At 38.4% G+C, this 25,194-nt stretch overlaps 1 protein-coding gene across 1 annotated transcript in view; it reads left to right on the top strand.

Moving 5' to 3' along the window:
- The first annotated feature begins 7,156 nt into the window (after nucleotides 1-7,156).
- Nucleotides 7,157-25,194, top strand: part of ADSS2 (adenylosuccinate synthase 2) — a 40,064-nt gene continuing 22,026 nt past the window's right edge. Inside the window, exons 1-4 of the mRNA XM_022579422.3 lie at nucleotides 7,157-7,430; nucleotides 20,471-20,573; nucleotides 21,364-21,432; nucleotides 23,538-23,588. Of these exons, the coding sequence (XP_022435130.1) occupies nucleotides 7,248-7,430; nucleotides 20,471-20,573; nucleotides 21,364-21,432; nucleotides 23,538-23,588 (406 nt within the window). The 5' untranslated portion in view covers nucleotides 7,157-7,247. The remainder of the gene's footprint in view (nucleotides 7,431-20,470; nucleotides 20,574-21,363; nucleotides 21,433-23,537; nucleotides 23,589-25,194) is intronic.

The following is a 25,194-nucleotide window of genomic DNA, read 5'->3' on the forward strand; positions in this document are numbered from 1 at the left end:
AAAGAGAGATGCTGTGATGAGAACCAGGTGCTGGGAGGTTCGAAGGAGGGACAAAATGTGGCTAGGGTGGGGGAGGGGTGGGCAGACAGGTGTGGGCGAGAGCATCGCAGGTGCAGGTAATTGAAGTATTACCCTTGACTGGTGTGGGGGTGGGGCAACTGTTCCTGTTCAGGTGTCTCAGATTTCCAAAAGAGCAAGGGGTCCAGGCTGGCTGAAGCAGATCCAAGAGGCCTTGTGTGGTGGAGATGATAAAGCAGGCTAGGGTCTTGAATGCTACTCTGAAGCATTTGCACATAATTCCACTGACTCTGGGGAACCATTGAGGGTCTTTGATCAGAGGAGTGATGTGATCAGAGCAGCATTTTAGGCAGTACATAGATGTTGCTCCTATGTCCCCCATCCCGGAGGTGGTTTGCTATTTTTCCATGCTAAAGGGCATACACACATTTTCCCTCTCTCCAAGCTGTTTGTCAGCTGTCTAAAATGAGGTTTTACTTCTAAATACTTAACATAAAAATTATTCCATTTCCTAATTTGGGAGGGTTAATTAGTGCTTGGCTTTATAAAATGATTGGGCACACCACAGTGATTACCCTTACTATTTGTGCAGCACATTCCAGAGGAACCCAAGCATCTGTCATCTCCTAGTCTCACTTTCTAGTGGAAAGGTGACTGCACCCAGCTTATGCGGGTCAGGCCTGGAGACTTGAATTCTTGCCTTAGACCTGCAGCTGTAAATGACTTTCTGGTGATAGAGCACATGAAGACTTAAAGTTACTGTGTCACTCGCCAGTGCCCCCTGCATTCCTGCAGCTGTTTTTCCTCAAGACTCTAGCCATGTCATTTGAAAGTATCCTGAAATATTTTTAAACTTAATGCTGAGGTGGCAAAAGTGGTTTAAGTCCAGGGTGAGAGGTTAACTTTCGAACTCTGAAAAGTATTCTTTGGTCTCAACCCTTGGGTTTTATGAGGCTGCCAGCTCTAAAGTGGATGCCTCTGGTCAAGGGATAAGATGTGAGTGTGTGCGTGAATATTCAAGTAAATATCAATACTGTGAAAACCCTCGTACATACAAAGCTAAGACATGGTTATTCATTGCCTGTCACTGCCCCAAACAAAACTCAAATGTTGTGTCCTACTGAAGGTGGGCATATCAATGATTAAAATGAAGCTACTTGGCCATAAGCTCAAAAAGTCAAACTCAAGACCATCTCTCTTCCTTGCCTCTCCTGATTAGGCATCCATTCCACCCTCTAGTAGAGCTGACCAGTTAAAAACGTCCTTCCACCACTCCACTGAACAGAGTGCACTCTAACCAAGGGATTATAAATACATTTGAAACAGTGACATCCTAGTGTTATTTTATGGAAATTACACAAACCCTCCGCTCTTGATGTAAATATGCTTCTTTACATCACACCAATTAAAATTAGTCCTTTTACAAGGTATTTGGATTTATTTCTATTATCTAAACTGCTTCCAAGTTTAGACTTATTTTTTTGTTTGTTTGTTGTTTGTTTTGGGCCCTGAAGTTCTCAACCAGGGATTGAACCTGGGTCCCCAGCAGTGGAAGTGCTGAGTCCTAATCACTGGACTGCCAGGGAATTCCCTAGATTTTTATTTTTAACTTTTCCTTCTTTATCTCTATATCACCTGTCAACCTGAAAAATAAAACAGTCAGTTATTTTACCAGCAAAATGGTTTTATTTGGGAGTAGTAGAGAATTGCAATTCAGGACAGGCAAGCTATGGTGAATCATGGACAACTCCAGAGAACAAAGGAGAGGGACTTGCTTTTATTAGGTGTTAGGAAGAAATTGCTAGTGTTGTTTTGAACGAAAGTTCATTGGAGAAGAGCCAGAGTCTGAGGTTGTGGCAGTTTCTCATTGGCTGCAAGTGGTAGTTAGTGCATTGTTGCTGGGTCAGGGAAGGATCTTCCTTTTTCTTGAAAGCAGGAGATAAAACTGCTCTGTGAAAAACGTCCTCCCTTATACCAGAAGAAAAGTAACATTCTTCCTTCTTGCCGCTGGTTATGCAGGCTGCAACAAGTGGCAGGTGGGTGAGAGCTCCCTCCTTAGGGCTTCCTGACTCCATTTAAGATGAGGTTTCTTTCATTTTCACGTTTCCCTCTTTGATCACTATCTTTCCTGGAAAGCATTGCTGATCAAGAGTCAGGTTTTCCAGGCTTCCCTGGTGGCGCAGTGGTTGGGAGTCTGCCTGCTGATGCAGGGGACACGGGTTCATACCCTGGTCTGGGAGGATCCTGCATGCCCCGGAGCGGCTGGGCCTGTGAGCCATGCCCGCTGAGCCTGCGCGTCCGGAGCCTGTGCTCCGCAGCAGGGGAGGCCACAGCAGTGAGAGGCATGCGTACCTTTTCCCCATTTAGAGGTTTTGTCCCTCCAGGAAGGAGCTTTCCTGGTTGTCCTGCCCCACGTTGGAGGGAAAGTGCAGACTGGAAACCACTGAGGCCACATTTGAGGGAAAAAGAAAAGTAGGAGGGATAACTCTCAGGCATTTCCCATCTAAAGTCTTTATCTTATCAAGGCCATAAACATTGGAGATCATTTTAAAGTGCTGAGCTAGTATCACCCTTTTTGTGTTACTGAAACAAACTTGGATCCACTCACCCATGCACAGTAAAGCCAATCTACAGACAACAGGTTGTGATGAAGGAAAGTGCAGTGCTTATTGCAGAGCACCAAGCAAGGAGTCCAGACAGCTAATGCTTAATAGACCCAAACTTCCTGATGGCTTTCAGGAAAAGGTCTTTAAAGACAGGGTGATGGAGGGGAGTTGTGGGGTGCATGCTCAGCTCATGGACATTCTTCTGATTGGTTGGTAGTGAGGTAATTGGGAGTCAACATCATCAACCTTCTGGTTCCCAAATGGTCTGGGGTCTATGTGCTTGTGGGCAGCAGAAGTTAACTTCATCCACCTGGTGGGGATTTCATTATCTGCAAAATAGCTCAAAGGATATGGCTCAGAATATTAGCTATAGCCCTTGAGGAAGAACTAAAGGTCCTTGACTTTGTTTAATGGCTACTATTATTATTTTGTCTTGCTTGAGTGTTTTCCTTTCTTTATGCATTTTCTCACTTCTTTGATTAAATTCATTCTTTGGAACTCAGGGAAGACCTAAGAGGCTAAAGTTTTCCTACAGATGAGAGGCAGGTGGAGGACATGCCAGGGAGAGTGTGTGTGTGGGGGTGAGGGGGTCTGTCCCCAAAAGGCCCCATAGGGTTCTGTTCAGTTACATTGGGTATATGTCATTTTTACAAAGATTTCACGGGCACAAAGCTTAAAATGATTATGCAAAGCACAGTTAAAAGTAATAAGACAAGTTCAGTTTGCATGATGGTTCTGAACCAGGAGCCTAAATCTGAAGGTAATGATAAATAGGTTAAAAAAAGAGGGTGGGGGTGATCAGGTGAAATTTGTTGTAACCAGTGGGCTAGTTCCCTGATCTTGTATAATTGAGTTTTTGTCTCTCCAGAGGCATTTAACTATGTGTAACTGGTGGTATTTGCTATTGAAAAAAATGCCTTCTTGTTCAGCAAGTAGGTAATCAAGGGCTATGCGATTTTCCAAAACTATTGATACTTTAGCTAATGAGTCAAGTGATCCTTGTTAGGTTGCTATTGCTTTGGCTGTGGAATTGACTAGCTCTCCTAATGTTCGGAAAGATTTTTAATCATGCATTCACTGGAACTTATTCCGACCCAGAGGAGAAAGGCTCTCCCTTTGGAGGCAAACTCAGAGTCAGGTAGGCCTCCTGGAAGTTCTCTTTTAAGGAGGCTTAATGGAGTGGGCCAATGGAAGGCTTCAAACATCTTACTCTGTAGCTGATGCCAAGGGGTTGCCGAGTGAAATTAGCAGTAGCACTTGGGACAAGCGAAAAAATTTGTTACAGGATGGACTAAAGGGTCACCATTGTCATGAATGGATTGAAGTTTCTGGTGGCAAACACAACAATTAGGTAAGTGTCCCCCTTTTGTAACAGATTGAAAATGCAGATAAGAGCACTGTCTTTCCAAGAAGAGGGAGAGGATAAGGCAAGAAGTAATAGAGGAAAAAGGTACACAGGCCTGGTCCAGTCATTTTTGGGAAGAAAGATGTGTCCTTCAGCTGTTTCCTTCAATTCCTGATCAGTCTGATTCAGCAGTCTCCAGTGCTTGTTATAGGATGGGATGCCAGGTGGAGTCTTCTTTAGCTGTGAGATGTTTACCCAAGGTTTGAGTCTCTTTGATGTTTTGTTGTATCTGGGTAGTGAGGGGGACCTAGGTGTAGTCCTTTCCAAGGAAATTCAAAGGCAACCTTTGTTCTTATTGACTCCAAATCAGAAGGGTTGGAGAAAACTGGAAACATTAGTTTGGAGATTTGTAGTCAGATATTAGGGAAACAAGACTTTAGGATCCTGTCCAGCTTATAGATATATAACAAAACCTTAAAGAAAATTAACGGGACAAGAATCTAATATCTACAAAGCTGCAAACATAATTTCTCTCTCCATAACTATCCCCCTTTTATCAAAAATAATCATAGTAAAACTAATTTGTTTGTATTAAATTTGGCTTGATTATTTACATAAATGCAGTAAGAATAGTGATTGACCATATAAGCTCTTTTTAAGATTACTTTGCTGGAAACTTACAAGCAAGGTATCAGGCTTATTTTTCCAAGAAGTTCCTTAAAATTGGTCATATCTGAGTCTGTGTAGCTCTCAAATATTACATTCCAGTCAAAGCCTTGGCAATGTAGTCAGTATTTCCAATTGTATCCTATTATAAGAAGAACAGGTTCTCACTGAATTCAAGTAAATAACTAACTGTACTGTCAGGAAAAAATATTTAAGAGCTTCCGAATTCTGGAAGGATCAGGTAGGAAAAGATAAATATTTCATCTTTGTTTACAATTGCTGTAAGTCACAGATGCTTAAGAGAAAACGTTTCCTTAAATCTGGAAAAGTAAACATTAGGGGACTAACATAAGAAGTCATAAAAATTATAATCATCCTCAAAAAGACTTCATTCAGAAAAGTAAAACATTAGGGAACTAGCATAAAAAATCATAAAAATTATAATCATCCTCATTTATTCATTCAGCCTCCTTTAAATCTTGTTGATCTTGATCTTGGGTTAGCAGCTTTATGAATCAATCAATTTTCCATTAAAGTTTTAGAAACTTTTACCCAGTTCAGTGTTATGAACTTAAAGTTATCAGAAACCTGCATTCTAGAGCAGTGGTCCCCAACCTTTTTGGCACCAGGGACTGGTTTTGTGGAAGACAATTTTTTTCTCATGGACTGGAGTTGGGTGGGGAGGATGCTTCAGGCGGTAACGTGAGCAATGGGGAGCGGCAGATGAAGTTTCGCAGGCTCCCCTGCTGCTCACCTCCCACTGTGCAGCCTGGGGGGTTGGGGACCCCTGTTCTAGAGTATTTGTTAGGGTCTTTTCCAGGAATCTCCTTGAAGACGAAGCATTTTTATAGGAATATTCTTGCAAAGCATCAGAGTAAAACAGTAACTCTGTGAATGACAAAAGACTTAAATGTCTGTTATTAAAGATCCAATAAGAGTCCATTATTATGGAATTGACATGGGAATTTGGTAAGTTCTATGACACACATTTTAAGATAATAACTAGAATTATGAATGATAATACACCAGAACATATCAAGATTTCTAGGAATGTCATAATTTCTGAAACATATACAGATGCAATATAAAGAAGGCTTAGTATTATTTACTTGGCAATGCTTCCCATGTAATTTCCCAAATAAGCCTAATTAGTTTAATATCTCCTTTTTAATAAAGAGAGAGAACAGATCCTTCAAGATGCTCCAGAGGCCCTCCAAAAAAATCCCAAAGTTAGTTTAAGGTCAAAAAGACTTCATTTATAGTTTGATTTTGGGGAAGTTTTTCAAAAATATCAAAAATTTTGGACATGACTAAATTGGATCACAGATCATTATAAAATAATATTTATTCATTTAACTAAAGTGGCAAAAATATTTCAAAGGTTAGAGCATTGTTGCTGGGGCAGGGAGGAATCTGCCTTCTTTTTTTTAAAAGCAGGAGATAAAATTCCTATGTGAAAAATGTCTTCCCTTATCCCAGAAGAAGAGTAATATTCTTATCTTCCTTGTTCCTCTGGTTATGCAATCTGCTAGGAGTGGTACCTGCACGACAGCTACCCCGTTGGGGCTTCCTGACTCCACTTAAAATGAGCTTAATTTATTTTCACAGTATACTTGGGAATCTAGCGACAACTGAAACACTAAACACTACAGAAAGGACCTGGGCTCTGGACTCAGACCATCTAGGTACCAATTCATCCCTCACTGGAGGAAGTTTACTAACTTTTAAACCCTGTAAAATAAGGATAAGATAGTATTACCTACCTCATATGGTTGTGGGAATTAAAAGTGCATTATAGTATTCGGCATATATTGTATGACATGGGCAATTCATTCCTTCTCTCTGAACTTCTGTTACTAATACGTAAAATGAGAAGGTATAGGACTCTACGTGTTCTCTACATTTTCAGGCCTAATGTCCTCTACATTACTGCTTTACTTTCGAGTTTGCCTGTTCCCATCTCTGTTCTTACTTCCAGAGCTTTACTTTCCAAATTATAAATCTATAGTACGTTTCAGTTTCATCCCATTTGTATTTTGAAATTGCACCCTTTGTATTTTGTACACACTATCTCATCCCTTAATAAAAACAAATTACAAATTATTTAAATATGAACATTTTCAGAGACTGAAACGTGCAGATGGCAGACACCAAATCACTGGTATACGTCGCTTCCGCCAGAGCGCTGCCGGGAGTTGTAGTCTGACGCACAGGCACACACCTCCCCGCCTCTCCAGTTTGAAAAGCGGGAGGAAGGGGGGTGGGCGGGGCGTTGAGGCTGAAGCGCGCTCGAAGCCCCGCCCCCGCCCCTTTCCGCTCGCCCGGTTCGCCCTGGAGGGGCGCGCCCGGCCGTGGAAGGGGCGTGGTCTTTTCCTGAGGGGCGGTGCTGCCGAGGCCGGCGTCCTCCGGGAGGTCCTGATTCCCCCCGCGCCGAGGGCGGCGGGAGCGCGGGGCGGGCCTGGCGGGAGGGTGGCGACCCGGCAGGCGGGGCGGGGGCGGGCTGGCTCTGGCTCCTTCTTCCTCCGCATGTGGCTGGCGGCCGCGGAGCAGTTCAGTTGGCGCAGTCCCGCCCGCCCGCGTCCCCTTCGGGCTCTCCTCGCGTCTCTGGAGCCATGGCGTTCGCAGAGACCAACCCGGCGGCATCCTCCTTGCCCAACGGCGACTGCGGCCGCCCCAGGGCGCGGCCCGGAGGGAACCGGGTGACGGTGGTGCTCGGCGCGCAGTGGGGCGACGAAGGCAAGGGGAAGGTGGTGGATCTGCTGGCGCAGGACGCAGACATCGTGTGCCGCTGCCAGGTGAGGCGGCCGGGCTCTGATGGGAAGCCGACCCCTGAGCTCGGGCCCAGAACTCGCATCCACCGTCCAAAATAAGGTGTCACCTTGAGGTTCTTTCCTCTTATTATGAGCTGCGGCGACGTGGAGAAATGGCGGGAGGTCGGAGACCCCTGCACTGGGGCCTTGGGCTGAGGGCTCGGGGTGGCTCAGGAGGAAGATGCGGCTTGACGGGGAGCCTTTGAGATGCGCGATGCCTGGGGAGTTGCAGTTCTCGGTCTGGGGACAAGTGCTCAAACCCAGGACTGAGGCCGGGGTGGAGGTGGGTTACTGTTCGAATTTGAGGAGCTACCGCCCGAGGCCTGCTGGCGACTCCGGGCGGAGACCCTACGGGGCCGCAAAACCTTCCCCATCATCACCCATCCGCTCAGGGAGACCAAGTGGGCCGAAACGCCCTGAAATCCAGACTCACCACTCCCCCACCTGCAGGCCCCGAGCTTGCAGAGCTTTGCCACCTCCGGGCCACTTTGTTGACATGAGAACCCACCTCCGGGGCTTAGGGCTGTTTGATGACTGTTTAGTGTCCCCGGTTTTTTTACTCGGTACCCGGTATACTAAGGGGAGATTAATTTTACATGTTGGTCCCAGAGGTGGGAATCCCACCCAGCTCTTTTACGATTGAGGCAAGTGAAATACACGAGTGTCAAATCTAGTATTTAGAAATATTTACAGTGTTACGCTCACATCTAGAGTGAACTTTCGGGAAATGGAATGGTAAGGTACTTCCTATCGGGAGACACGTGGTTTTCACTGTAAGCTTTCTTCCTATTTGTCGTTTGCTTTGAAGCAGCCTAGAGGCTAGGCCTTTGTAAAGGCTCTTAGATAACTGTTACCAATTTTAAAATTCGAAATAGTTGAGCAATAACTACTTTCAAAACGAATGGTAGTGTAATATCTGAAGTTAACCACTGTCTGTTTAGGTTGCAAGAATGCTTCTTCTTCGTGAACTTACCTGGCACAATATAATGATGCTGTGTACATTCTAACAAGTTCATAGGCCCACTTGATTGGAAGTTTTCTACCTAAAATTGAGTACCATTTGAGCGTGCAGAAAAGGTAATCGTAGGCACATCAAAAGTTAAATAAAAATCTTGTTTTTTGCGTGCAGAAATCCATCCTACCCGTTCCTTGGTTAAGACAGTTGCTGCACCAGTTGCCTCTTAGTATTACCACTAGCACCACCACCAGCACCTCCCTTCCAGCCTTCTATTCCTCCACCCCTCTGGCAACACGCATACCTTACTTAATAACACCCCTAAAGGGGTTGTCTCACACTGCCTTAGGAGCTGCTCCAGAAGGCTGGCCTTCACCTTCCTTTTGTCTTAAAATCAGATCTGGCTGTGCTGTGGGGAAATAAGTATGAAAATATACCTAACTCTTTCTGGGTAGGAGGGGAGAGAGGCTGAGACCTGTTTATTTACTTCACTGTCATTTCTGACATCTTCCTTACACAGAAATAGTAGTGCTCAGGTTCAGCTACATTATGGCTTGTAAGAAGGTTTTGGGAATGTGACCATTTTTCCTTTATTCTGAAAGATCCTCAGTTTTAACATCCCTTTGAAACGTAGTAGAATTAGTTTGTTGATTGGAGAAGGTGCTACTGTGTTACTGTAAAAAGTAGTCTTGAAGGAGGTCATGGACCAATCTGATCTGATGCCCTTGGAAAGTCTAGAGAGAAGTGACTGAGAAGGAGCCAAGTTTGGCTTTAAAATGTTAGCTGAGGGCTTCCCTGGTGGCGCAGTGGTTGAGAGACCGTCTGCCGATGCAGGGGACACGGGTTCGTGCCCCGGTCTGGGAAGATCCCACATGCCGCGGAGCGGCTGGGCCCGTGAGCCATGGCCGCTGAGCCTGCGTGTCCGGAGCCTGTGCTCCGCAATGGGAGAGACCGCAACAGTGAGAGGCCCGCGCACCGCAAAACAAACAAACAAACAAAATGTTAGCTGAAGTTAGAGAAGAAACATTTGAGCAGACTTGTTAGGCAGACTTTACTCACCGGGAAAGTTTTGACTTACTACCTTCCTTATATAATTTAAAAAGTGTTGTATTCTTCTAGTGCCTTTTAAGAGCTCATCATTAGAAGGATTCTTATGTCTTGTTAGTGCAGGCAGATAAGTAATGAATAGACTTAAGAATATCCCTTGTGATTCACCTTGGTAACTTTATATCATCTGGTCAGTCCTAGTAAGCTGACATCTACTTAGTGAAGTTCTCCTGACTTATAAAATTGATGGTTATGGAATGATGAAATTCTTAATAAGTATGTATAGAGAGCTGGGAAAAGTCAACTTTAGGAAAGACATTTTGAGCTTGAATTGCCATGTTTGATTATTCAAATTTTGTGTATTATTGAAAATAATATGCACTTTGTTAGAGTTTAAGCAGTATATTTTTGTCATATTCATGCCATAATCTCAGGTTTTATACAGTCTTTCTCCAGAAGTGGTATACACATAATGTATCTCTAATGGAATCATAAAATAGGGAATTTTTTCCAGTAAAAATACAGTTTTTTTAAAAAGAAAAGCTCACACTGCATTTAACTATATATTTTAATATATAAAATGCCTGTTTGGAAAGAATATATGCAAAGCTAGTGGCATTTTCATCATCATAGCACTTAAGACCTGTATTTTAGATTCAAGATTTATAGGAAGTTACTTATAACTTGTTAGATACACTAGATCCTTAAATAAGTGTGTAGGACTTGCATGAAAGGATGACTTAATTTTAAATCGATAGGTCTTTTAAGAAAAAGAGAAGAAGAATTAAGTATAGGACCAATTCCTGGCACAGTTCATTCATCCAACAATCACATAATGAATATCTACAGGGGACCACTTAGCCCCAGAGTTAAAAGCTGAAAAAGGCAGGGCTTGTGCCCACAGGGAGCTTATAGTCTAGTGGACAACTGTTTCTTAAACAAGTATTTCCCAGGGTGGGGATAGAGAAGGGGACTAGTACAGGTTTTTCGAAGGGTTAAAGTATGGGAATAGGAAGGCTCCTTCCTGGCAACACAAAAATAGTTTTATTAGGAGAATATTACTGTTTTTTTTTCTCCCCAGATACTCTCAACATAAACTATTATTCTTTATTTTCTTTATTTTGTTGAGTAGAAACTACAGAGATTTTAACTATTGTACTTTATACCAGACCTTAAGCATGGGCTTATTTATTGTTCTGGAGAAAGTAAAGCTTGGTAGTCTCAGCTACAACTACAGGCATGAAGTTGCCTGTAATCAGGAATAGGTAGAAGAGTATTTCTTTGTGTTTTTTCCCCAGGGCTTTAAAGTTAATATAAAGAGAAAATATTAACTAAAATTAATTACAAAGGGAAAGTATATCCTGTCACTTGCTATATAAAGTTGGCCATAAAAGTAAACACAATGAAAAAAAATGTTAATTTATAGCTAGATGCTGGTATTTGCTGAAGGCTCTGAAACCAGCTATTAGCAAGTGATAGAGAAATGTAAAAGACATACCAGCCACAACTGAGGCGTTCTCCTTGAAATAATCAGAAAGGTTGAAAGATAATTTAAAAGAGAATAATTTCAGTGTTTTTTAATGCCTTGACCTTATACAGCTAAAATTATCTTCTAAACCACTTCCCATAATTTTGAAGATGGTGGAGAATTAGCATTTAAGGTAAGCCATTCTTCCAGTGTTATAACAACTGCTATTTCTGTGTCTCCTATCAGGATTGTTTTTTATGTGTAGTATTTCCCAGGTGCCTACATAAGTGTATACCAGTGTGTGGTGTACTTGGTTAACTCCTGCTTTCTCAGATTACTGTGTTTTCCCTACTAGAATGTACGTTTTCTCAAAAAGAGGACTTGTTCCTTTTTTGCTTTCTTCCATAGCATCTAGTACTGTGTGAGGCAGAGAGGAAGTAAATACTCAACAAATATTTATTGGGTGACCTGGATCACCCTTAGAAATTTCTGTGAATTCAGTAGTTTAGCCCTTTCCTGTATTATCTTAACATACCCCTAGACAATTTAATTGACTATTGGCATGAGTTTAATGTGGAATCCCCAACTTTCCTTGGATTAACATTTGTTAGGTAGTATTTTTAGCTAGTATTTTTCATGTACCATTATGTTCAAAGGCTTACTAGTTTATTTTAGACTTATTTCTTGTATCTATGAGAAAATAGATAACTGATAATTGTATCATTTTTTGTGTATTTCCTCAGCAAATTTCAGTTGAATGCCCTGTGATTCTAGTAAATAGTTTTTCCTTGTTGAGGGTAGTAGATCTCAAAGTTTGGTCAATGAGGATGTCTCAAGTTGTTCACTATTTAAACTCATTATCTCTATTTTTGAGGCATATATTTTTTAAATTATATGAGGTCATCTCAGTATCAGATCGATATTATTCTGTTTCTTTAATTTTGGTGAGAACGGGTGGGTTAGTTTGTTAGTTTTAAGTATCTCTAGGAAAAACTTTTGCCTAGAACAAATCTAGAGTGAACTGGTAAATTGATAATATAGTTAATAGCTTACTTACTGTAACTGAATACAAATCTACTTATAGTATCTTTTGGGGACTAGGTCAGATTTTGACACCAAAGATTAATGTGGTTGAGCTACATACCAATAAGTGAAGACTGGTGATGTTAGAATACTTTTATCTAACGTCAAAGGGATATTGAGGTATTCAGTATTGTCTGGGGAAAGCAATTGAAAAGAACAGTAAGTATGTATAGCACAGGGAACTATACTCAATATTTTGTAATAACCTATAAGGGGAAAAGAATCTGAAAAAAATATATATGTATGGGACTTCCCCGGTGTCACAGTGGTTAATAATCCGCCTGCCAATGCAGGGGACATGGGTTCGTCCCTGGTCTGGGAAGATCCTACATGCCACGGAGCAACTAAGTCTGTGTGCCACAACTACTGAGCCTGCTCTCTGGAGCCCACGAGCCACAACTACTGAAGCCCGTTCACCTAGAGAATGTGCTCCGCAACAAGAGAAGCCACCGCAATGAGAAGACCGTGTACCGCACCAAAGAGTAGCCCCCGCTTGCCGCAACTAGACAGAGCCCATGTGCAGCAATGAAGACCCAACGCAGCCAAAAATAAATAAGTAAATATTTATTTTTTAAAAAAATATGTATGTATAACTGAATCACTTTGCTGTACACCTGAAACTAACACAACACTGTAAATCAACTATACTTCAGTCAAGAAAGAAAGAACGAAAGAACGAAAGAAAGAGAAAGAAAGAAAGAAAGGAAAGAAAGAAAGGAAAGAAAGAAAGAAAGAAAAGAAAGAAAGAAAGAAAGAAAGAAAGAAAGAAAAAAAGAAAAGAACAGTAAATAGAGGACAGTTCCCATGGCTACTCTGGCTCCAAGACGGAATGGTTCTTTACATTGGACCAACTTAATTATATTTAATTCAATATAATAAAATTCCTCTTTAAAGAATAAGAGGTCCCATGAAATTTTTAAAAATGGGATTTTTGTGTCCAGCTTTTAAACACCGTTTTAAAGGAAGAATTTTATTCATGAGAGAAAACTTTTTTGACTTGAAATCTGCAGTTCAATTTCAATGTGTTTTAAGAAAATACCTCCATAAATGTAATGATTAAGTGAATTTTTATCAAGCATTTAGAGAGCTGCACAACATTATTGGTTTATGCATTTTTTGCTTGCATGTCTGATCTTCCTGACTATGACCCTGGTCATCTCTGACCGTTGTTTAGTAAGTGTGTATATTAGAGTTTGGTACCTAGAGTCTAGAGCTTCTTAATTAGGAACCTGAGATCCTCCAAGGCAATGCCTCGTTCCATTTTCATTGTGAGAAGTTGTTTTATAATGGTGATTTAAGGTAAAAAATACAGGGTACTTAAGATTTTTGTCATTTGTGTGACATTTATCTGTGTATGAAACTGGAAGGTAACCATAATACTGTAAGGTAAAGCAGATACCGTAAGCCTTTAAGAGATAACTGAGCAGTATACTTGGATGTCTTTGCTAAAAAGAAATTCAGATACCCTGTATATGTTTTCCTATCTAGTGTGTCTGGTTACTGTTGAATAGTTTAATTTGATCAACTTACTGCTAGTAACTTAAACCTGCTCTACTTTGAAATCATAAGCTAATTGCAATTATATGAATGTTTTTATAAAAGAACAGTCATCCTTGTTTATAATTGCTTTATTGCTGTAGATTGATATGTTTTAGTTTTGGCAAAGAGTGAAGTGTTTCATCAGGAAAGGGACACAGGCCTTTCAGTGTTTACCAAGAAAAACAGCACAGGTAATAAGCACCAGCTCAAAAGATTGTTAGGTTTCTAAGAAGCTTGAAGACTAGGTAGGAAGTGGGAATACTTTCTTGATTGCTGGAATAGTTCAAAGTCATGGGGTCTGAGGCATTGCTGTGCTCTGCTGTAATCCATAGTGTTTACTCTGACTTCTTGATTGATGTTCATTTTGAGCTCTGTGATTACTGTACAGTGTTCATGTATTCAGAGCAAAAAGAAGACAAAGAGAAGACACATACTATTTTAGAGGCCTAAGTGGCCCGAGAAATGCCTCTTGGCTATGTGCATGAAATTGTTAGCCCACAACACTATTGCTAAAAAGAGACATCATTGTTTCAGGTTGTAACACTGCCTTCATCTCCTCTCCCAGCAGAAACTCACTTAGTTGCCGGAGTGATTTGGGGAAGAGGAAGACCTAGGAGCAAACTAAGAAGTTAAGACTCAGGAGTTACTTTTGCAGACTAATGTCATTTTGTTCCAGTTTAAATTTCTTCTTTTCTTTTCTTTTCTTTTTCTTTTTTTAAAAAAATCTCTCCTGGACCTTCTTAATTAGAAACTTACACATATCAACATTTCCTGATCCAAACTTTTATTCTAGAGTTGGGCTTGACAGCCTCTGGTTCTGAGGAGTGGTGGAAAGAAACTTTAAAACACTTGTCTTCTGACTTTCTTAAGTTTAAAATTAAATTGGGGGGAAAAAAGTACACATGGAAACAATATAAAAGAATTAAATACTATTATTTTGAAATATACTGTCTAAAACCCCAAGAAACAAACCAACCAGTGGAGCCCAAAAGTGGCTTCGTATTGTGTGGCAAGTCTCTGAGGAAAAACATAAGTCTGTAATGCCTTATGTGATATTTAAGAGAACAGTTACAAAATAACTAAATATTAAATAATATTATATCATCCCTGTATCCTGCAGTACCATGTTTTAGAGGTTTGTTCTTGACAGTATAAATATTAAAATTTAGAAGTTAATCATTTTTTAATTGAAGTATAGTTGATTTACAGTTAGTTTCAGGTGTACATAAGTTAATCATTTTATATTCAGTTATTACTAGCACAAGATGTGAACTTAGAGAGCCAGCTGTATACATACCGTGTTGCAATGAGTTTGTTTTGTGAATCATTTGGATTCTTTGTCTGCAAGCAATGGAAAGAGATTGTCTTAAGCAAAATGCCAGTATGTTTAAAGGAATACCAAGATGGCTAAACCTTAGAGTGGCCTGAGACAAAGGCAGACAGCTTCTGGGATCTCAGCAGCCAGAACTGGCAGCCTTTCCCTTTAGGATGCTCCCTTAGGTGATAGCCATCTCTGACTCTGAAAATCAAATTCCCAAGAGAGAGGAGCTTGATTGGCTCAAGCTTGGATCAGGTTTCTCTGTCTGGATCAATTACTGTGGCCATGGGGGATGATTACTATGATTTACAAAGTAAGGGGTGAGGGGGTAGGGAGGCAGAGGGTCTGAACATACAAAAGGTATAGCTGACCTACAGTTAATTTCATATGGGAAAATTAAGAAATGAGGAAACATTAATTCAGGGTGATTCTCATTTGTAAACTGTTTTCTAATATCACTGTAGACTTCTAGTGCTTTTCTAGAGGGAAGAATGTTTGGTGTTAAATAGGTTATTATTATTTTAACTATAATTAAAATAATGAGAGTTAGCTGTATTGGTTTTTAAAAACTAAGAGTATATACAAGAAACTTTGCTCTTCATCTTTGAGAATACAGAATTTTAGTTCTGCTCCCCCCGCCCCCATCATAATGTTCTAATTTATTTCAATGAGATACAGTTTTTTCCTGGTCATTAGGAAGCTTATTTAATATTTACATTCAATATTAATGTAAGAATAATGGTCAAAGAAAATAGGTAAAATAAACACCAGATTAGGGGATGTTTTTGTGATTGTGGTGAGTGCTGATTGGATGACTGGATTTCTTTTTTTTGATATATTCTTTACTTTAATACTATTAATTTGCATTTATTCTTTTTTGGGAGGCTATAGAATGGCTTTATTGTCTCAGACTTGTAGAGTTTTGTTTCCTAAAATTAATCAGTCCATATCAAAGAAGTACTAACAATGTCATAGAACTTTATTGGTCACTGCAGGGGAAGCAAAGAAGTAGTGAGCCCTTGTACTTAAAGATCATCTCACATCTATCCCCACTGAATTTTACATTTGTTCTTGTTATTTAATATAAGAAAAAATATCATATAAGGCATTATAAACTTAGGTTTTTCCTCAAAGAGACTTGCCACACACTATGCAGCCACTTTTGGGCTCCACTGGTTGGTTTGTTTCTTGGGGTTTTAGATGGGATATTTTAAAATTAAAAATGTTCAAAAATTAAGACATCTGAGATTCATTGAGAAATATTTTCTCTATTGATAATAATTGATCTGGAAAACAACATTAATTACTATTCCACAGCCCCTTGTTTGTATAACAATTAATTGAACATATTTGTTTTTTTAGTTAGGTAGTATAAAATATACAGCTATGATAATTAGAGATATTTGTTAAATGCTGCATGAATGACTGGGATCATAAGTGTTATGGGAATTTAGCAAAGCAGCAAGAGGTAGTTACATATAACTATTAGTATGTGATTAATATTGTATCTGGGAGGATAGTTTACCAAATTTGCTTTGCGGAGTCTGTTGAAAGTATCAGTAGAAATAAGGATATATTTAGCTCCCATCATTTATCTGGCCTTCCCAGTGCTACTTAGGAGAATTGTTAAGCATAATTAAACAGGTATGTCCTTGCTACTTATCTTGGTACATACTACATAGAGTTGCCCATGTGAGAAGCATTCCATCACAAATGTGGGAGCCTGCAGTTCAGAGTACAGTTGGCCCTCCATATCCCTGGGGTCTGCATCCAAGGATTCAACCAACCACCAATCGAAAATATTTGAAAAAAAATTCCAGAAAGTTCCAAAATGCAAAACTTGAATTTGCCATGCTGGCGACTATTTACATAGCATTTACGTCGTATTAGGTATTATAAGTAATCTAGAGATGATTTAAAGTATACTTGAGGATGCACGTAGCTTGTATGCAAATACCACACTACTTTATACAAGGGATTTAAACATTTGTGGATTTTGGTATCTGTGGGAGTCCTGGAACCAATCTCCTGTGGATATGGAGGGAGGACTGTATCTGCCCTTGTAACTTCGTAGAGGGTATTGGTGGTTGGGTGAGGCTGGCAGTGGTGGTCCTATTGAAACTTCTTTGTTTTGCTATCTGCTAATAACATGTGATCTTTCCATGGACCTCTGTTTCAGGACAATTTCCTGAGCTCCCAAGAAGAATTTTGTATATTCCACACAATTTATAAGTATTTTAGGTTAGCGTCCAAGTAGGCACTTCAAATTTGAAGCTTCATCAGGGGCTTTTGGTGAAATGACCCTATACTCAAACTTATTTTATATATGTAGATTTAATTTGTCAAGAAATTCCTTGTGAGTAGCTCCTTCTCAGTTCACCTCAGGACTGTTTTCTGCACAGTGAGTGTTTCAAGATTAGAAGCTATTATACCCCAACTCCCTCTTAGGGCACTAGTGACTGAATATACTAATAAGCACTTACATTTTCTCCCCTAACTCCTTAATAGGAAAATTTTAGGGTTATTCTTGGGTTTATTTAACCATATTTTCCTACTCAGTCAAACAATTTAAATGGGATTTAAACCATATAGTAATCCTTAATAAGGCATTGGTTATTGAAAAATCTTGGTTAATGTTTGAGTGAGCAAGCTGTTCACTAAAGTGTGATTTCAAGCCTTCTGCAGCTGAACTTTTCCAGCCTGAACCACCACCTGTATGTAAACTTGGAAGGACTCAAAGAATTAAAGCAATTTATCGCCCTCAAGTCATTTATCGCCAATCACAACCACCTGCCTCAAACAAACAAACATATCAGCCACTATCTTTCCATCATTACTTCCTGTCTTGGTAAGATATTATCTAAGAGAGTAGTAGGCTTTGTTACACACAAGAACAACCGAGTTAATATTTCACCAAATGACTAGTATATCTGTAAAAATAACTTTGTGTAAATTATTTCACCAAATGATTAGTATATCTGTAAAAATAACTGTGTAAAGGAGACTTACTTTAAAGGTCTACATCAAAATTACAGAGTAGATTGTTTTTTATATTAAGCAAATGATGGATTAAAAAGAAAACTGGTTCTGCTTAAATAATAATGCTTTATTGGTTGTTTGTCTCAAAGTCACCAATACTATTAACAATTTAATACAAATTCATTAAATTTAGTGTTATAACAATTTAGAGTAAATAGTTATAATAACAAATTAACACTTTCCTAGGATTTGAGGAAATTTTATACTCTGAATTTCATACTCTGAAAATTTTCATACTCTGAAAAGATTTTTCCTGAAAAGTTGGGGGATGTTTCCTAAATCATAAAAAGTTGTGATAAAAAGGCAAATATTGGTATGAGGGATAGAGTAAAAGGAAAACTGTAAAAACCAAGTAAGAATTGTCCTGTGAGTTATTTAAAAAAGACTAAGTTAAGATCAATATATTCTATGTTTTAAGATTCTGTCAGGATTGGTGATAAACCTGCCAAGTGTGAAATAATAGTAAAGTGTGTACCAGGAAGTGTATTGCAACATTGTTAATAATGACAAAAGGTTGGAAACAATCTGAATGTCTTTCTTTGGGACCAGTTTAATAAATTATGTGTCCATATAAAAAGGAATGTAGTGCAGCTGTTCAAAGGATGAGATGTTCTGTTTACAAGGTTATGGAAGGAGCTCCAAGATTTGTTAAGTAAAAAAGCAAGCTGCCCAGGTGTGTATCTTTCCTACCATTTGTATAGGTGGAATAAAACAATGTATAAATGTGTTTGTATATGCAAAATTACTTAGGGAAGGACACAAAAAGCTGGTGGTAACAGCAGCCTTGTAGCAGGGAAGGGGAGGGTGGAGTATGGGAAGGACTTCACTTTTTATTGTGCATCCTTCTGTGCCTTTTGTATCATACGCAGATGTTGCCTACAAAAAATAAATAGTGAAAAATATTCACCTGTTGCCTTGATGGTATCAAGTGAAGGAGGTATTGCTTAACACTACCACTTCTGTCCTTCCTGTGTCTTGTCATCTGCCTGTTATCTTGTGGACTATAGGCCACCACCACCAAGTCTTTTTTTTGTTTTTGTTTTTTTTTTAATTTACACGACATACACTAGTCTTTAAGCAAGGAATTCTTTGCTCTGTACAGTGCAAAACACAGTGTAAATAAGTATTTGCTTTTTTGAAGATTTTTTTGCAGGACCTATTTTTCTGGCATTTTTGTGAATTCATGATGATGATGGTAAAAGTAAGTAAAATACATTTGTCAAATAGCCTTGTGATCAAGTTAAACTAGTCATCCTCAGCAGATACCGTTTTGATTTTTTTTTTAAATGTCCCACAAAGATGTTGTTAAACCTTTTATTTGTTCAAATATATTCTTAGTTTGTTGTTTATTTTAAAACTTTTGTTAGTATTGTGTAGAAGTTTAAACATAATCAAATTGATTTGTGTCTTTTCCCCATGCTTTTTAAACTTAGTAATATTATCTGGTCACTTCATATTCAGTCTCCTTTGTACCTAATTTTTATAATTCAACTTCACATTTTGTTTCATAGAGTGGAAGTTTCACCATGGGTTTATGCTATGATTCTCAGCTTTAGAGGTTCCTTGACCCAGTGTATTACTTTAGCCAGAGATGAGCAGATTCAAGGAATCGGTCACTAACCAAACTCATGAGACTGATTTTAAAATTTAAAAATCATTCTCCAGGATAACCAATATTTGAGGGATTTACTTGGGAGATATCCTCGTTGATAAGTCCATGTAAGAATAATAATTTTAGGTCACAAAGTTGCTTGACACACTCTTAGGACAATGAGAATTATATGAATATTTATATCAAGTTAGGGTAACTGGATAGATTTTTCTATTTTAAGGATTTTTTAAGATAAATATCATGGAAAATTAATTAGATTGCTACATGTTCCACATAGTGCCGGAAACAGAATAACAAACTAATTGTTCCCTGTACTTTGTTCGCTTTTTTCTCTCTTTTAAAAAGGGATATGGGACTTCCCTGTTGGCGCAGTGGTTAAGAATCTGCCTCCCAATTCAGGGGACACAGGTTCGAGCCCTGATCTGGGAAGATTCCACATTCCGCGGAGCAACTAAGCCTGTGCACCACAACTACTGAGCCTGCGCTCCAGAGCCCACGAGCCACAATTACTGAGCCCACGTGCCACAACTACTGAAGCCGCACGCCTAGAGCCCATGCTCCGCAACAAGAGAAGCCACCGCAATGAGAAGCTTACACATCCCAACAAGAGTAGCCCCCGCTCGCCTTAACTAGAGAAAGCCCGCATGCAGCAATGAAGAGAAGACCCAACCCAGCCAAAAAATAATAATAATAAAATAAAATAAAAAGGGATACGTCTTCCTATCTTCCAGAAACCTGAACTCTCCAATTTCCAGATCCTGTTAGGAATAACCATTCAAGTAGGGAAAGGAGAGAGGATAGACAAACTATTGTAAAGCCTGTAAAGAATAAGTATTCACAATAAGGCAAATACTTGGGTTGCCTTATTGACGTTTTAGCAGGAGATCATTAATTCACTTTGGAAGGAGATATATTACTTGTCATATTTATTGTCAGGTTCATTTTTCCCAATCTTGTATTTCAGGGAGGAAATAATGCTGGCCATACAGTTGTTGTAGATTCTGTGGAGTATGATTTTCACCTTTTACCTAGTGGAATAATTAATCCTAATGTTACGGCATTCATTGGTAAGTATATAAACTGAATTTAGGGACTTTTTTTCCCCAGTTGATAATAGTGTTTATTTTTCATAATCTAAACTTATTTAATCTCTAATCAAATGATTCATTTATTGCTTATTAATCTTGACAGTGGTACCTTCTGGAATATACCTAACTTTGGCTGTTTTACAACTCATTTAGATCATTTAGCACTAATAACTTTTTTGGAATGATTACTTTGCATTTATTTCTGATCATTGGCAATCTTAATTGTATAACAAAGTGTTAGATCATCAAATCAGTTTTCCAAACACTGTGAAGCATAGTAAGAAATACAAGAGGTCTGTGTTTCATTGATTGGTTCTGAACGCTTATAAGATGCAATCTGATATTTTCTCTTCTAGTCTTTTATTTTTAAAAATGCTCATCACAACCCAATAAATTGATTTTATGGCCACTAATAGGTTTGAGTCCCCAGTTTGAAAGACTGTGATCTGGTTCAGTTTGCCTAAAACTATATAACTAGTTTCTTTCAAAATAATAGTTTCACTTTGTTTCAAAGAAATTTCAAGTTATATTGAGTGTAGTTTTAGTGTTTTGTATTCTGTGTATTATGTTCTATTATGTATTTACATTATACTACCGTTTAAAACTTGGAACCATTTCTGTGGTAACTCCCTGATAAATTAGAATGTCCTAATCAAAGTGCCTCACTCTTCTACTATTCTAGATAAAGGGTTATTGAAGATGTATGTCTATATTATAGATATAGATGTTTAAGTTTGGGATTTGCTTATTTGTGGTTTTTGTTTTTTAGGAAATGGTGTGGTAATTCATCTACCTGGGTTGTTTGAGGAAGCAGAAAAAAATGTTCAAAAAGGAAAAGGTATGAAAGAATGAGTCTGCTTTGTCTGGCAGCCAGTTTTTTTGTTGTTGTTGTTGTTTTTTAATGAAGTATTATTGGGCTCTCATTCCAGAAAAACTTAACATTTTTGTCTTCTACTTTAACATTGCAGATTATTGTAGGACAAAATTTTTAATGTCAGTTATTAAATTTTATTCATTATCATCAGTGTTCTAAACAAAAGACAAACATAACAAGGTCATTGTGTAAGTCCTGATTTTTTACACATTGGTCATCTGCAAACTCTAGGTAGCTAGAATTACTATATGCTGGTGGCAAAACTCTAGGAAATTCACGAGTTCATATTGTCATTTGTGCTCGTTAGCATACACTTCTACACAAGCCAAAAATTAGCTTAAGGCAGGCAGAGAGCCACTGTAGCCCATTTTGTGCACTTTTAGTCTCATTTCCTAGAGGATCTGGAACTCCCTTGGTTACTACAACCTAGGGACAAAAGAGGTTTTTTAGGTCCCTGCCTCCAAAGGAGGGAAATGCTTCTTCTATGCAATGTATCCACTTCCATCTTTAAAAAAAAGACTTGATTTCCTGCCTTTTCTAATCTCTTCTGGATTTTTGGAAGTCTGTTTACATTCAGTTAGGCTACCTTGCTAGGGTTTGAGGGGAATGTGGCAATGCAAATGAAACACAATTGAGGAAAAGCATTAGTGTAGTTCTCCCTTAGCTCATATTTAAAGAATTAAATTCTATTACATCGTTAAAGTTTATTTTTCACATTTAAAAGTAGCAATCCATCCTCAAGTGTTCCTAACAACTAAATCTGACTTCACAGAATCCTGTCTTGCTATTATCTCTGTTGTCTTCCCTGCTCTTTTACCTGTGTGTTGTGTCTGCCTTTTTAATTGGTCACCTTGAGGTTCCCTTGCTGCTCTCTGCTGTCCTTCATCCCCTTTACAATTTTGCCCTACTCTTTTTCCTTCTGGCCTATCTAACCCAGCTGAATCTACTTTATTGAGTTTCTTTGTAATATTTTGTTATAATATTCCCTAAGCAAACTTTAGAATATGTGTTACATGTCAAAAACAGCTATAGAGCGGGAGGCTTAATAACTTCTTTAATCTATAAGGAATATTTGTAAAACAAATCTTTGGATATTATCAAAATTAACAACTAATTTTTAATATTCAAATACTAATTTTGAAAATAGGGCTCAGTGGCTTATCCTTAGAATGCATATAGCCTACTAAGTTACTCTCTTTAAAGAAGAATATTTAGATTCATTTATTTATTCATTCAACAATCATTTTTCTTGAACATTTATTGGATGACAGACCCCATACTATGAAAATTCATAGCCCCTACTCTCAGGCATTCACACTTAAATGGGGAGACACATGTATCTTCTTATAATTCAGTGTGATAAGTGCAGTAATTGATAGTACTTTGGAGGAATTAGAACATTTTATTTTTTTGTTTAATCACACTTTTTTTTTTTTTTTTTTGCGGTACGTGGGCCTCTCACTGTTGTGGCTTCTCCCGTTGCGGAGCACAGGCTCCGGATGCGCAGGCTCAGCGGCCATGGCTCACGGGCATAGCCGCTCCGCGGCATGTGGGATCTTCCCAGACCGGGGCACGAAGCCGTGTCCCCTGCATCGGCAGGCAGACTCTCAACCACTGCACCACCAGGGAAGCCCTAATCACACTTTTTATAATTGTCTTTTGGGAAAGGGTGCCATACCCCAAATTAACTCCCTTTTCTCAAAATTCTCCCCTTGCTTTGAACTTCACCCCCACTCCCTCACATCCCACCCACCCCCACCCCCTGCCCCAACAAAATGATATTTCCTACCATTTCTGTTTTGGATTCCTGAAAGTATTTTATGTGGCTATGGCTGGCTTGAGTTTGGAGCTTTTTAGAGCAAAACATTTAGAAGGAATTTGTGAATGACTTTGTATAATGAATGACAGGTGAGAAAATTCTTATTAAACATATTTCCTATGCAGAAGAAAAGATGCTAAAATGACTACTTAGGTGAAAAAGACTTTTAAACAGTGTATTTCTAAGGAAATTAAGTCTAAAAATTATACAAAATGTACAATTAAATGTATCTTTTTTTCCTTCCCTCTAGGTCTGGAAGGCTGGGAAAAAAGGCTTATCATATCTGACCGAGCTCATATTGGTAAGGGGGACGTAATACATTTATTTATAACTGTCTTTTTATCAGAAACATCACATGAAAGCATTTAGTAGCCAATTTGTCTTTAATTTTACTGAACACTAAGTAGGATGAATTGTAATAATTGGGTTCAGATACATGGAATCTTATTCATTTTTTTCTTTTGTTTTTAATAAGGGCTAGGTTAAAATTCACCTATTTCTGAAGAATTAGCTAATCAGATGAATAATTTAAGTAGTATTTCATGAGACATCGCTACTTCTATTAAAAAATAAGCCACATTAAAATACAAAGAGCTTTTATTTGCACATATTAATACTCATGTAAAAGTAGGTCTCCCATCAGGCAAGTCTTTAGAGTGATTCATTGTACCTAAAATGTAATAATACTGCTTTTTAAATGATGCAGATTTTATTCAGACTAGCCTTCTCCTCCATTGGTTACAACAAACTGGATTCTAAAATTAATTTCAACCACCACCAGTATATTTGAAGTTTGTTTCCCTGTTATTATACTATCTCTGAAGTGATAGCATTTTTAATTACCAGTGACATGATTAAGAGGCAATAGCCAGGAAAGAGAAAGAACTATAAACCATGTAAGAACTTCTGGGATTGATTAGAACTCTTAAATTGTCTTTAAATATGTATGTCTCCTGAGGCAGTAGCTGCTGTAGTTTTAGCATTGACCTCCATTTAAGAGGCAACCCCATCAAAATTTTCTTAAGTACATCCAAATAACAATCACAGATTTGAATACTATGCATAGGAAATCAATAAAATAACTTATTTGAAGTAAACTGTACTGGATTGACATACAGCTTTTATGTGAAAACTCCCTTTTCACTTCATAGTTTGCCATAGGCTTCTTAATCTATAAAATCTGAAAAGAACAATTTGTGATTACCATTGCAAAACACTTTTATATTAGTTCATATTATCGTATGTGTTGTCCATGAGTAGATTGGTATTCCCATACTGAAGACTTTGCTAGTTGTTAGTGTGACTAGATAACATGTAAAGAATACATACTTCTGTATTTTCCATAAAACAAAGTAGGCTGTGAGTCATTTGTATTTCACCTATTTAAAGTATGAAAATATTAACTATTAATTATACTTGTGTTTAAACTGAACCTTTTCTTTGAAGAGCTCAAAGTTTTTTATTTTTTAGCAAAACTGCAATTTATATTTCCAGAGTAATAGCGTAGATGCATAACTAGACAAAAAAAGAAAGTAGGAAGCTTTGCAGTCCCAAATAATAACATGTAATTTGGATGAGGACAAAAAGGTTTCATTTTGCTTTTATGAGGAAGGAGGTTATAAATCTGTCATGTTTGTTGGCCATTTTAAGCTTCTGATTAAAAAAGAGAATCATACTCAGCCTGTCACCTATATAGTTTAAAATATTTTTTGGTTATTACCTTAGTACTTTTAAACTTTTACATATCATCACTATAGGGCTGTAATATAGGAAGCAATATTGTATTATTTTTCTTACTGACAGTCTCTTAGGTATATAATGAAAATTATATTTTTGTGCATTACTTTTGTAGTGTTTTTTTGGCCTCTCCTGTTGCGGAGCACAGGCTCCGGACGCGCAGGTCCAGT

The sequence above is a fragment of the Delphinapterus leucas genome, chromosome 1, assembly GCF_059928025.1.
Source record: "Delphinapterus leucas isolate spDelLeu-1000000601 "Yukka" chromosome 1, BTC_Dleu_Yukka2, whole genome shotgun sequence".
Classification (NCBI taxonomy): Eukaryota; Metazoa; Chordata; class Mammalia; order Artiodactyla; family Monodontidae; genus Delphinapterus; species Delphinapterus leucas.